The sequence below is a fragment of the Bombina bombina genome, chromosome 9, assembly GCF_027579735.1.
Source record: "Bombina bombina isolate aBomBom1 chromosome 9, aBomBom1.pri, whole genome shotgun sequence".
NCBI classification, from domain to species: Eukaryota; Metazoa; Chordata; class Amphibia; order Anura; family Bombinatoridae; genus Bombina; species Bombina bombina.
Genome location: NC_069507.1, coordinates 248,947,584 through 248,962,919, shown reverse-complemented (window position 1 = coordinate 248,962,919; position 15,336 = coordinate 248,947,584). Strand labels below are relative to the sequence as shown.

The window sequence follows — 15,336 nt, the reverse complement described above, 5'->3', positions numbered from 1 at the left end:
CATTAGAAATAGAATAATCCGGCCTCCTTAAGAGGAGCTAGGAGCAGGGTCCCCTGAGTTCTTGTTATGGGGTATTCTCTGGGCAAGTGGTTGCCATTATCTTGCGTTGGCTCGAAGCAGTTGGGTTCTGGGGGCCTCCTCAGGGTCAGGGCCGGTCTGCCTTAACAATTCCCATTTCTGCAGTAACTCTCTGGCTTGCTGGACATTTGAGGCGAAATACTGTTGGCCATCTTTAGTTCTAAAGAATCTCACTGGGAAACCCCAACGGTATTTGATGTTATTATCCCTGAGAACTTTGGTGCAGAATTGGAAATTTCTCCGTAGCTGAAGAGTATGGGGTGAGAGGTCAGGAAATATTTGAAGTTCAGAGAATCTACCAGCCAGGGTTCCTTCCTTAAGAACAGCTCTCAATATTTTTTCTCTGAATGTATAGTAATGTAGGCGCACTATAACATCTCTGGGTTTTTCACCCTCCATTGATCTTGGGCATAGGGCTCAATGGGCTCTATCTATTAATGACTCAGAAGCAAATGAGGTTCCCAAAAAAGGACTTGAAGAGGTCTTGAGGTAATACTGTCTCTGGGACCCCTTTAAACCTCAGATTGTTCCGGCATGACCGGTCTTCCAAGTCTGCCAATTTTTTTGTCAGATCGGAGATTTGCGTAGCAAGGTTCTGGGAATAGTTTACTAATTAGAATGATCAATCATAAGGTCTTCCTGTTTTTGCTCTAGCATATCTGTTCTTTCCCCTATAGAGGATATATCTCTCTTGAGATCTGCATGAGCTTTTTTTAATTTTCTGGAAAGGGAGTCATGGTGAGAGGCCAGTAGTGATTTAATGGAATCTATGAGGTTATTGGACTGTGAGTCAGATTGTAGATTAGAAGCAGCATGGTGTTTTAGAGTCGCCTTCATTTGGGTGTCAAGCGAGTTACCTTGAGCCATATCCTCCTCATCTGAAGAGGTGTGTGTTGATAATGCTGATTGGTGGAAGTGGTCCGCCACATTTATCTTGGGAGTGGAAGAACCTTTCTGTTTCCTCCTGAAGGCCAAAGACATTTTGATGCGTTTCTGAGGATAAGGTGGGAAAGTGAAATCTTTATTTGATTCTTCTTCTAGCTGTGTCCTCGTCTCAAGTTATACTGACTTGCATGCACATATGTGAAGCACTAGGGTAGATAGTTGGCTGACTGACTGATGGGGCTAGGGCATTTTCATAGCAGTTCTTACATATTACTACCTCTGCAGTCACACCAAAATAGACTACCCTGTAGGAGTTAGGCCCGCTTCCTCCCAAAGGGATGAGCTTATGTAGGTCAGGAGATGGGGGAGTAGTGAGATAGGTACCCACAGGGAGTGTGTAGCTATGTGGGGGTAAAATAGGGCAGGCGTCACACCCAAACTCAGTGCCCGTCCCGTGGCCAGTCGCTCAACAGGTAGAGTCCAATCTGGAGCAGTGTGGGCTATGTTTACAGGCCCAATATGCAGTTGTTTATTTCTATGGTAAAAGTTATACCTTTAAGCCTCTGATAGTTGCTCTCTTATTGTGACGTTGGGTCTGTTACTTGAGCCCCATGGTGGCCAGCTACACCCTCTATGTTATGCTTTAATGCTGTGTTTGCTGTGGGGGAGTGTCCTAAAAATCAGTGTCGCTAGGATCGTGGGTTCTTTCTTCCAAACTATGGGCTTAGTGAGTTCAGGAGCAGTGTGGGCTGTTATGAAAAGTAGCGTATCTCAGGGCTGAAGCATATAGTTCTGAGGTGTTATTGCAACCTGTACTGCTCAAAGATGAACAGAGTCTGTGTACTCACTATGTCAGCCTAAGATGTCGGATTGCGCCAAATCTATCCGCACCTCCGATCGGTAACCCCCTTCTCTGAGACTGATGTTGGCTAGCTGGGGTGAGACTGTGGGTGTTGCAGTCGGTCGCCCTAAAAAGAGCAGGCTTTACTTGCAGTGCAGGGCCGCTTGTGATGAGCGGCTAGTGGAGGCATCTTGATGAACTGGCTGCCGCTGGTTCAGTCACTCTAGCCCGGCTGTCCATAAGGATGGATTTCTGTGTTGCGACCGGGATATAGGTGCACTTGCTTCCCAAAACACCAGTGGCCCAAGGTGAGTACTACCCGCAGTATGCGGCAATCGCATTGTTCTCGAGTTGCGTGCCTCAGCGTACTTTTGTGGAACGGGTCCCTGTAGCTATAAATGTTTGTAGGTTGCGGCAATGTTAGGGACAGCAGATTAGGTGTTAATAATATTTAACTAGTGTTTGCGATGCAGGAGTACGGCGGTTTAGGGGTTAATATGTTTATTATAGTGGTGGCGATATCCAGAACGGCAGATTAGGTGTTAATAATTTTATTTTATTATTTGCAATGCGGGAGGGCCTCTGTTTAGGGGTTAATAGGTAGTTTATGGATGCTAGTGTACTTTGTAGCACTTCAGTTATGAGTTTTATGTTACGGCTTTGTAGCGTAAAACCCATAACTACTGACTTTCAGTTTACTTTATGGATCTTGTAGTTATGGGCTGTACCGCTCACTTTTTGGCCTCCCAGGCAAACTCGTAATACCGGCGCTATGGAAGTCCTATTGAAAAGGGACTTTTTGAAAGCTGCAGTAGTTACGTTGCTTTACAGACAAAAAAGTGTGCGGTACAGAAATACCTGCAAGACTCGTCGTAATACCAGCGGTAGTGAAAAAGAGCCTTAACGCTGCTTTTTCACCCATAACGCAAAACTAACCGATTGTTATGCACTTGTTAAAGTTTTATATAATTTTATAGTAATGTCAAGGGTATTATTATTAGGAGTTACCCTGCATTTATAGCAAAACACTCATTCGTCTGACACAACGTTGGCTCAGTATTTTATTGTTAATTATGTAGGTATGGGATATATATCAATATTCCGTGGCCAGTGAGTGGGAACACTTTACAAGTGCTGTAATTGTAGTCTACTATTATAAGAAGAATTGTAACATTTAAATAATCATAGTCACAGTGGTGACAGCAGACTGGATAAGAGACTGACAAAGCAAGTGTAGGGTTAAGCAAACTGCACGCCACAATTCCTATTAACTGCACAATTCAATAGAAAAGTGCATTTGCATTTAAACATATCTTCATGTGTCTGCTTTATAATATTTCGTTCCCTTTATGCTTGAATAAGCAGTGTCTCCACATTCATTACTCGGTTGTCTTATTCACAATATAACCTAGATTCACTTCTGAAAACTTCAAATATTAAAAACAAGTTTTAAGACTTAGAAGCTGAAAATGCTGTGCAAAATGATTTTGATTAGTAAGAAACATTTCAATATTTTTTCTTATATTTGACAGTATTTCCAGATTTACTTATCAGGTTATCAGTAAGGACATATAAACCACTTCTTTAACTGTCCATACCTTGACAACTTATTCTGCATTATTTGTTGAAGGTGTGAGGAATGTATCTTGAATACAAATCAATTCATTTAATAGTCTTGTCTCTTTATATTTCTGTTTTACAGCTCAGCCTTTCACACAGAAGTAGTTTCAATGAATTCCATCAGTTTTATTCCGTAGAACCTTAGCATTTCTTAGTAAAGTCTAAATTTATAAATCATAAGTATGAGTTCTGAACTGCTGAAAAGTTTTCTTTTTTTTTTTTTCAATGTTGCCAGTGGCCTATTGAACATTTCACACAGCTAATAGACTTTACAAGCCACAAAGCATCTCTAAAACCTGACTTATTCCTAACTTCTGGATATGAAATATTAAAAGTGATTCACTCTCCTCAGACAATGTCCCTATCGCATTTTTTTGAATATAAATTAAAGTGGAAATGAGCTTCTGAAGTTGGATAAGGTGGCTATTCAAAAGATCCATTTATGAAACGTGTTTGTACGGCATCAAGACTCTGCATTTCCACAAATCTTGTTGACCAAGATGTGCAGGTCTTAGTAGGTGAACATGAAGGGCTTACTAATGCCATCAGTTACAGTATATACAGCAAATCACTAAACCTTTCATTATTGCGGAGTGTGAGTCGCACATTTCTGCACACCCCTAGCTCCTGGGTGCAAAACTCTGTAGTAAAAAACATGTAATTTCTTCATTATTAATTATATGTTTTGCAAACTTATAACAAAGTTACTCCCAGTTTCTGCCAATATGACACTTCTCATATCAAATGTACCCTTTTTCCTTAGTATGGCCAGACGCTAATCAGGAGTTTGGAGAGATTCGAAGCACTCCAATTCTAAGCAGCACAAACGCAATATGAGAACACTTACACTCACCCCAACCTTTGAGTTGGCGGAGAGAAATCACCCTGGACACGCTCGCTTGGGGTGATTGACAGGCCATTCTCTCGCACGATTGGTCAGGTGAGGGAAGGGGGCAGCATTACACACTCGCTTGACTTATAAGTTGCAAAGACCTGTGGACAGGTTCTCAAGTTGAAAAACTTGTCTACAAGGCATTTAACACATGAGGCCCTAAGTCTCAAGAACAAGCAAGTATTTCAGTTTGTACTTTGAAATTAATATTATTTTTGCTTTTTGTATATTTAGTAGCCTATGGACAAAAATAGTTTTATCTCTCATTTTATATGCTTAAGTGTATTAAACATGAATAAATACATTATTGTATATATAGTTGTAGCACTGCCTGTTTTTATATATATTATATACAGTATGTGTGTTTGTATGTAATTATATTTGTTCTAAGATAGCAGCTATAAATTATTTTTATTAGTCTCTTATACTTTTATTAGTTTACAGTTTGTTGCTATATTTTTGCTGCTTAGTGTATAATTGTATAAAGAGAAAGAAAAAAAGAATACAAAACTTGCCTTCCTTTGAATAGTTGTAATGAAACTTGCTGATAGTTTTCATGAATATCTCATATTGCTTTAGAAAGATTTCCCTGAGTGCACTGTATTAATTTTTAGCTTTGGTTTCCAGTTATTGGATTTGCGACACATCTGTGGGTAAGTACACACAATTGCCAACAAGTGTCTATATTTCACTTGTATTCAGTTACTGTAATTTTAGTATGATAAAAAAAGGTTAGAATGTTAATTATACTGTTGTAATAACCACATTTCAGCACCCAATTAAAGGGCGTACCTCAGTATGCACAAAAGTAAAGGGCTATGTTTCTAGAAAAGATACCAAGAGAAAGTAATTACGCACTATCTAAGTAATGATAATAATTTTGATTTATATATCCTCTTAACCTTTTATTTGCTAAAATGACATGTGATACATAACCATGGACAAAAAAATAATCTACACATGTTTGCTAGAGAATGGAAATGAAAACAATACACTAGAACTACAATAAATGTATACATTGATAATCCACCATTTGTAAAGAAATGTGGTTACAAATAGTCATGGGGTCAATTTATTAATTTGCGAGCGGACATGATATGATGTAGCGTATCATGTCCGCTGCACATTGATAAATGCTGACAGGATACGCTCTAGGCATTTATCGCCTCCTGCAGATTTGCGGCCACTAGCAGGGGGTGTCAATTAACCCGATCTTATTCGATCGAGTTGATTTCTGTCCGCCGCCTTTATCACAGGCGGACAGTTTATGGAGCAGCGACCTTTAGAACGCTGCTTCATAACTTCTGTTTTCGGGAACCAGAAGGCTCGCCCGAAACACAGGTCATCAAGCTCCGTACGGAGCTTGATAAATTGACCCCATGGTGTGAAATGGTAATAGGGCAAGAGGCTTGAGAATAATAGCCAGATATCTCCATTTCCAACTGGAATGTTTTGTCAGTTTGACTTGTGAGAAATAACATGTGTGTTTGATTGTCAGGACTCAAAACATATAGCAAAATGTTCTCTTGAGATAAATGACGGTTAAAAACTAAATGGACCTTTGATTGATAATAATAGTTCTGAATATTGGTGTAATAATACCAGTCATAAGAAAATACATATGTAATTAGCTAATAATAGTCAGGAAATACTAAATCTACATCCTATTTAGGATAACAGCCAGAAAGTATTAAATGTGTTTCAAACTGATTGCAACAATCAAGAAAAAGTAAATGTACGTCCTAGCTTTTAATAAAAATCAGCTAACCACAGTCAAATAGAATGAAGCATGGGATTTTATAAAGTGCACTGAATATAAAAAAATGACTAGAAGTTAATGCTGGTTTGGTTAAAAGGAGTTGTAAAAAAAATAAATCAACTTCAAATGGAACTCAAACTGTAATTCCTCATAAAGGCCAAGATAACAAGTGGAGCACAGCCAATAACACGTTATTTTGTGATCTGCCCTGCACAATAACACTGAGTTGGGTATTACAAGTTGTTGGCTGTAAGAGATAAACACTTTTTATGATTTCATGAACAACACAGAAACCTATAAGATGTGTTAGACCAATAGAGCAAACTAAATCTGAAACCAGCAGATACTTGTGTCCTGTTCCTATTGAGATGAGACGCTGCTGAAACGTCTTCCACAAAGTGTTTTGTCCCCCTGTGTGTGATTACAATGGTCTATCTACTTGCCAGTGTATGCTACCAATTAACCAGCAATCAGCTACTAAGTTTCATGAGTGTTATCTTTTACATACAATCTATTGCGCGGGGTGCCCTATCTTTTTCCAATATGAATTTTACTGCAATAAATTTAAAGCACCCGCACTATCTGATATGCAAATGTTACCTCACACTAGACTATTGCTCAAGCTATAAAAAATATGTTTAGACTTATAAGAGTGCAAACGAACATATGGATTGTGCTTGAGCAATTTTAATACGCCAAAGCGCTAGCATTTTTATGCTCTACTTGTAAATTAGGCATATGGGCTCAATGTAAGCTGCTTTTGAGCCCTTGAGGGTCAGGCTTGCAAATGCAAATCTGTTTCCTGCAATGTAAGTTGCAGCAGTTACCAGACCACTGCTTTTTACTCTGTTCACCCTCTCTGAGGTGGCAAATTGAAATAACTCTGACACTTTTGCTTGGCGTGATTGACAGGCCCTTCTCTAGACTGAAAGGGGAACTATTACACACTCAAGAGTACATGCGCCCTGTGTGTTAAATAGCAAAGATTGTGAGGAAATACATAATTATCCAACTAATATTAGCTATGGAAAAATAAATATTCTAATTATTAACAATAATATGTAGAAATAAAAGGCATATAACAGTTATAATAATTAAGCTTTAAAAAAATAAAAACAATTGTGATTGGTAATTGGAAATTAAATATGCTCCACGTTAACAACAATAGTTGTAATAAATAAACTCAAGTCCAAATAATAAAATTAGCCTAGAAAACCAATATGTACATCCGTCTTATAATAACTGTGAGAAATTAAATCTGTATCTATTTTTTTCGCAATAGTCGAAATAAATTAAATACACTTCCTATGGGTAATTATAAAAATCAGAAATGACATGTACATCTGATTAATCATAATAGTCATGGGAAATGTAAAAAACGCATATCCAATTGATTACAAGGGATGCAAGAACTGAAGCGTGTAACCAATTGTAAATGTAAAGCAAATTAAAAATATATTTGTTGACAGATAATGAAACGTGGAACCAAAAGATAATGTTATTAAAATGTAATGTAATGTTTATCAGTTTAAGAATAATAGTGATGAGAAATGAATTAGTAATAATTGTGAAAAAATAGTAATGGATAAATGCAAATTATCTCAAATATTTCTTGTGTTTAATTAATTTTAATAATTAAAGTTTATCACTAATATATTTTTAACACATTTAAAAAACCATGTCTGGCAGATGTAAAATAAGTGCTGTTTTGACTTGTGTTAAATCTTTAAAGAGACACTAAACCAAACATTTTTCTTTCATGATTCAGATAGAGCATGCAATTTTAAGCAACTTTCAAATGTTCTCCTATTATCAATTTTTCTTCGTTCTCTTGCTATCTTTATTTGAAAAAGAAAGCATCTAAGCTAAGGAGCCAGCCATGTTTTTGGTTTAGAACACTGGACATCACTTGTTAAATGGTGGGTGAATTTATCCACCAATCAGCAAGAACAACCCAGGTTGTTCACCAAAAATGGGCCAGTATCTAAACTTACATTCTTGCTTTTCAAATAAAGATACTAAGAGAATGAAGAAAAATTGATAATAGGAGTAAATTAGAAAGTTGCTTAAAATTGCATGCTCTATCTGAACCACGAAAGAAAAAAATTGGGTTCAGTGTCCCTTTAATCAAAGTGATTTATTAAACATTTCTACAAACTCGGCTTTGGGTGTTCACTGTGTAGTCTATCAAAAGAAAGCCTAAATGTATTTATTTATCTATTTATTATTTATTTTTTAATATAACTCATTAACTTTTATGGCACCACTACAGTGACACACACAACCTGAATTTGTCAGAGGGATTCGAGGAATGTTAAAGTACCTATATTTTATGTAAAAACAATTTATTATGTTTAAAGTTTAGTCCTACAAATATATAGAACATATTTGTGAATTCCCTGATCATTTACATAGGATACAGCATTATCAGTTTCCTACCTCTTCCAAATGCACAAAAAATGTGACATTCTGCCCATGCTGTACCCCTAACCGACCATCGCTTGTGGAGAGGTGCAGCCCCTGAGGAGCTTTCCCAAGGCACTGCTGGGATTTGGCTGAGTACTGTTCCCGAAGTCCATCAGTGCAATTATTTGACACTATCCGACGATACCTAGAAAACATAAATATCAGCAATAGTCAATAAAAAATAACTGCTAAGGGAGCAGTAATCGCTTTAGGTTTCTACAGTTTAGTGACAAAATAGATTTGTAGGGAAAAAAAATACAATTCTACTGTAGCTTATAGCTGATCACCATGGAGTGTAATAGTTAAAAAAGTTAAGTAAAGGCTTTTAAAATTTACATTAAAACTAACACAGTGTATCACAATGGTACTTTTTACTAATTCTTGTTGTCTGAGATGGACAGTGCCCAAAGTTCTATTGGTAGAGAAGACAGGACACGCCTATGTAAGGCTGACATCAAATATTGGTTTATTTAGGACAGGAACATGGATTAAAAAAATCTTCTACATCTTAAAATGATCATCATTAGATAAAGCAAAGAAAAAACACTGACTACTTCTGACCCATTAAAAGTGACATCAAACAAAAAGCTATCAGAGTTATGAAAGAACACTGTTTAGCTATGTTAAGAATATGTAAGTTATGTGCACAAGCTGACTGTGGGATAGAAGTTTATTGGATGATAAGGAAAATTTCTTCAGTTCCATTGGTGAACGACATATACCCTGCAAGCGTACATCAAAAAAGTGCTTAAACACAAAAACACCAGATTATAAAAAATATATATTTAAGTTCCTTTTTTTAGAAACAAAACAGAGGGGTTTAATGTCCCTTTATGACAAACTGTATTATTTATTAATATTATTATTAATAATAATAATAATAACAATAATAACAATAAATTCACTATAAGCTTGTTTTGTACTATCTGATTTAGTTTTACTGAGCTGATGCGCCAATTTAAAGGGATATCCTATGACATGACATTGTGAAACAACCGTGTATGGTCAGGCTTTGTGTACAAACATATCAGTGCTCTGGTAGGTAGATTATCTTTCTTACCCGCTGCTCCTCAGATAGCTCTGGCCTTGGCTGCAGTCTTTAGACACAGATGTGGGGTTAAACCAGAATGCCGGAGTGCACTGGTTCTTCCCTTGCCTCTCGTAGCCATAGTCACTGAAAAATAAACAGGTAATTAACAATATATAATACAAATAAAATAATATATAATCCAAGGTGCCTTGATAATGTCCTGGCACCCAGTAAAATGATTCTCAGCTGGGGAGAGGTGCTGGTCCCATACTTGGGGGGATAAAGCTGTCTCTTTCTCTTACACAGAGAACCCTACTGGCACATTTATGCATTCACTGTGCAGCTCACACCTATATACAAGGTAGTCAATCTCATTGTTTACCTCCTATTCTTCCCCTTTAACACACTGTGCATGGTTCTGATAGAGGTGGAATATGATTCATGGCTGAGCTGAACTCTTGAAGGTAACATTCAAGTAACTGCAAAATATTTTCTGGTGAGTCAGGAGGCTAAAATCACTGCTACAAGTGTGTTATGTGGCAGTGATTTAACCTCTACCTTTCTCTTGTGTTCTGGGCAATGAGGGTCTATGAGTAAGCGCCACTAGGGGGCGCGAAATGCATGACACATTTTTGTCTATGTCTTGTCCTTTTACTTTTAACATGTTCAAATAAATATTTTTGTTTTTATTCACTGTTGAGCTGCTGGCAAGTTTTTTCTACATGGTAACTCAGCAGCGGTCCGGCATTGCACCCTGCATGTGTAATTTTTTTTTACATGCTGCCGTATGTTTATTGTGGCATCTGACGTCATCATTGGGAGCTGAGAATTGCACGCTGCTGGTGAGTTAGGAGCGGCTGTATGCAAGTACACGTTAATTGATTACTTCTAATAAAGATGTGCTGTAACATACTTTTTAATCTAGCCGTGCTATTCAATACCCCACGCACTGGCCGCCCACTCTAAAACTCATATTGTTTTGTGAGCTAATGGTTTGAACTGTTCTCCAATTAGCGCTTTAGCTACCAAAAAAGTGCCGTATGGCTAGAGCGCCAATTGGAGAACAGTTCAAACCATTAGCTCACCAAAGAATATGAGTTTTAAAGTGGGCGGCCAAAACACGGGGTATTAGAATGGCACGGCTAGATTAAAAAGTAAGTTACAGCACATATTTATTAAAAGTGTTCATCTAAAGTCTAAAATATTGCTTAGATTCTGGACCTGGTTTTAAAATTTGTTAAGTTTACCATCACGTTAAAGGGACAGTCTAGGCCAAAATAAACTTTCATGATTCAGATAGGGCATGTCATTTTAAACAATTGTTTTACTTTTATCACCAATTTTGCTTTGTTCTCTTGGTATTCTTAGTTGAAAGCTTAACCTAGGAGGTTCATATGCTAATTTCTTAGACCTTGAAGGCCACCTCTTTTCAGAACGCATTTTAACAGTTTTTCACCACTAGAGGGTGTTAGTTCATGTGTTTCATATAGATAACACTGTGCTCGTGCACGTGAAGTTATCTGGGAGCAGGCACTGATTGGCTAAACTGCAAGTCTGTCAAAAGAACTGAAATAAAGGGGCAGTTTGCAGAGGCTTAGATACAAGATAATCACAGAGGTTAAAAGTATATTAATATAACTGTGTTGGTTATGCAAAACTGGGCAATGGGTAAGGGATTATCTATCTTTTAAAACAATAAAAATTCTGGTGTAGACTGTCCCTTTAAGTGCCATCCAAATAAATGTTCTTCACATAGAAAAAAAAGCCCTTTTTATTAAAAAAAAATAAAAAAATATTTTATATATATATATATATATATATATATTGTGTATATACAATATATATCTCTACCTGTGTATATTTATATAGATATATGGCTACATATATGAAAAAAATCATATATATATATAAAGAACATAGGAATGTAAACTATTCATGACTCACTTCAGGTTTAGTGCAGTTGGTCTAATGTGTTGTCTGGTTAGCGGGCAAGTGACAACTTAGTTTTTTTTTATCAACGCACCCCATAAAAGTCTATGGGGAGAAAAAGTTAGCGTGGTCGCGTTATCAAGGTCCTGAGGTTAACATGCATCAGACTTTTGTGCGTGCACTAATAGATGCTTTCAACTTGTAATATGTGCGCTAACCTGGCCGCATTAAAATTTTACTTTGAGCGCAGTTAGCTTGTGAGCGAAAACGTTATTGAGCGTGATACTTGTAATCTGGCCCCATGTTAGCGGGCCAGTTATTTGGGGTTATTACATGGATTATACCAAATTAAACAACTTTAATCTAATGTTTGATAGAGAGCAGGAACTTTTTTATAAACAGACCCATGCTGACTACCTCTATAGATTGTCATCACAAAATATGATGCAGGTTACACAGTAATTAAAAAATATTCAGTAGCTGTACTTTGTTGAAAGAAACAAAATGCATAAATATTTCATAAAATGTAAAACATCATATCTTCCTACCCTCAAGTCAGACACACAATCATTAGCACGTTTATAAATGTATATTACATCAGATAACACTATCACAGTTTTTTACATTAAAACAAAACATAGACACAGAAACACTGTACAAATATACATAACCAGCAATAAATGGACACAGGAACTATATGGTCTACCTTCTGTACAAACAAAACAATCCAATTTCTCTCTGAGTTCAGATAAATATGATTAAATACTCCTGTTTATTAATAGACTGCTAGTATTACTATATTGAGATAATTCTCAACAAAAAAAGATCCAATTGATGAGAATGTTATATTTATTGACCCTTTGCCAGATGATACTGAAACACATCTCATTAAAGCCCTTTTTGGCAGAATATATTCAATGCCTTTCAGTTGTGATCAAGTATCAGCACACATATACCTATGTACAGATAATGGCAAGTAAGACTTCATTCCAATACAATTTGGTGCATCATTTTTTACACCCAAGAAAAAATATCAGTTCAGTTCCTCCCTTTCACAGTGGTATAGTGAGGATGCCAAAAATAATAGCTGTAACAACAAAGTTACCCAAAAAGGAGTCTACAACAGCGTAACCTGTATGTGGTAAATGTATAAACATAAGAAAAGTGTAAAATCAAATCATACATGGAAATAATTGTAATAATAATAATGTAAAGACAAATACAAAGTGTAGTGTGTATATTCACTAGCCTGTGGTTCAGTGATTTGTATGAACGCTGCAGCAGTCAACTCAAGTTCCAGCTGAGCTGCTGCTTCTTCTTCAGCTATAAAACCCAGACAGGATGAGGAATATCCCCTTTAAGTATGCACTGCTGGGCAGTTAACAGCGGTAAATGAGACTTCAGCAGCAGATCGGTAAGCAATGGAAAGAAATATACTGCTTCCCAACGCTAGCAGTAGTGCAGCAGACATGGATTAGGTTGTATCACATAGGAACAGGGAAACTGCATGAATAGCTTATCTGCCTTACTAGAGACCTCCCATCACCTGTGGTTCTGCTACAGAAAATTGTCTTTAGATCATGTGTTTATAGTAGTGAGAGACAGGATGGTACCATGTTAGACCTCCAGTCACCTGTGGTTCTGCTACAGAAAATGGTCTTTAGATCATGTGTTTATAGTAGTGAGAGACAGGATGGTACCATGTTAGACCTCCAGTCACCTGTGGTTCTGCTACAGAAAATGGTCTTTAGATCATGTGTTTATAGTAGTGAGAGACAGGATGGTACCATGTTAGACCTACCGTCACCTGTGGTTCTGCTACAGAAAATTGTCTTTAGATCATGTGTTTATAGTAGTGAGAGACAGGATGGTACCATGTTAGACCTCCAGTCACCTGTGGTTCTGCTACAGAAAATGGTCTTTAGATCATATGTTTATAGTAGTGAGAGACAGGATGGTACCATGTTAGACCTACCGTCACCTGTGGTTCTGCTACAGAAAATGGTCTTTAGATCATGTGTTTATAGTAGTGAGAGACAGGATGGTACCATGTTAGACCTACCGTCACCTGTGGTTCTGCTACAGAAAATGGTCTTTAGATCATATGTTTATAGTAGTGAGAGACAGGATGGTACCATGTTAGACCTACTGTCACCTGTGGTTCTGCTACAGAAAATGGTCTTTAGATCATGTATAGTAGTGAGAGATAGGATGGTACCATGTTAGACCTTCCGTCACCTGTGGTTCTGCTACAGAAAATGGTCTTTAGATCATGTATAGTAGTGAGAGATAGGATGGTACCATGTTAGACCTACCGTCACCTGTGGTTCTGCTACAGAAAATGGTCTTTAGATCATATGTTTATAGTAGTGAGAGATAGGATGGTACCATGTTAGACCTACCGTCACCTGTGGTTCTGCTACAGAAAATGGTCTTTAGATCATATGTTTATAGTAGTGAGAAACAGGATGGTACCATGTTAGACCTACCGTCACCTGTGATTCTGCTACAGAAAATGGTCTTTAGATCATATGTTTATAGTAGTGAGAGACAGGATGGTACCATGTTAGACCTCCAGTCACCTGTGGTTCTGCTACAGAAAATGGTCTTTAGATCATATGTTTATAGTAGTGAGAGACAGGATGGTACCATGTTAGACCTACCGTCACCTGTGGTTCTGCTACAGAAAATGGTCTTTAGATCATATGTTTATAGTAGTGAGAGACAGGATGGTAAGAAGATAGGATGTATATCCTGCGCAAAAAACAGATTGGGAAAAAGGGGATAGGGGATACCTCTAGCTCTCCTCAGTGGGTACCCTAGTGTACACAGTGTAAAGAAGATACAATAGGAAGTGGAGGTGAACGCCAAATAGGCTGAGGATAGGGAAGGAAGCGCCAATTAGGCTGAGAATAAGTGATAGTAGTAAATTGTTTGTAGAGATGTAAGAAAGATGATGTAGTAAAATAATAATTAAATTATGAAATTTATTCCACACAATTGTTTAAAATATCAATGTACTAATCATAAAATAATATACAGTAGTGATAACTCATGGATCCATGTTACAATAACAATAAAATACGATAAAATTAAAAAAAAAAAAAAAAATTAAAAAAAAAAAAAAAAAATACGATAAAATTAAAAACAAAAACAATTTACTACTATCACTTATTCTCAGCCCAGAGACAGGATGGTACCATGTTAGACCTACCGTCACCTGTGGTTCTGCTACAGAAAATGGTCTTTAGATCATATGTTTATAGTAGTGAGAGATAGGATGGTACCACTTGGATAGAAAGAAAGTATAAATTATTTTGCAAAGTGATGTGATGACTTTACTGGGTAGATAAGCAGATACAAGTTTGTAGGGCACTAAGGCTCTTCTCTAACAACTATAGGGGCACCAACGTATGAATAAGCAACAGGTGGGTGTGAAACACGTAAAACTTTTTATGGGGATTCCTCCTTTTAAACAATGTAAATTAAAGGGACAATACAATAAACTAGTTTACCCATAACGTGCTTCCTATTACTTTAAATGAATAAGTTCAAATTGCTCCTTTAGGTACATTTTATACAAAATAGCTGTTTTTATTAAAACCCAATAAAATGTGCTAAGCAGATCTCTTTATATTATCTTTCTATATACACAAAATCATCATTATTTCTTACTGTATACACAAAGAGGCCCATTTATCGAGCTCCGTATGGAGTTTGTGGGCCCGTTTTTCTAGCGAGTCTTCAGACTCACCAGAAACAGAAATTATGAAGCAGCGGTTTAAAGACAGCTGCTCCATAATCCAGGAATCGCCACAATTCAACCCGATCAAGTA

At 37.0% G+C, this 15,336-nt stretch overlaps 1 protein-coding gene across 1 annotated transcript in view; it reads right to left on the bottom strand.

The window, feature by feature from the left end:
• The window catches only part of SORCS3 (sortilin related VPS10 domain containing receptor 3), a 1,163,020-nt gene that overhangs the window by 148,798 nt on the left and 998,886 nt on the right, over positions 1 to 15,336 (bottom strand). The window contains exons 17-18 of the mRNA XM_053693001.1: positions 9,602 to 9,715; positions 8,515 to 8,686 (exon numbers count right to left, since the gene is read on the bottom strand). Of these exons, the coding sequence (XP_053548976.1) occupies positions 8,515 to 8,686; positions 9,602 to 9,715 (286 nt within the window). The remainder of the gene's footprint in view (positions 1 to 8,514; positions 8,687 to 9,601; positions 9,716 to 15,336) is intronic.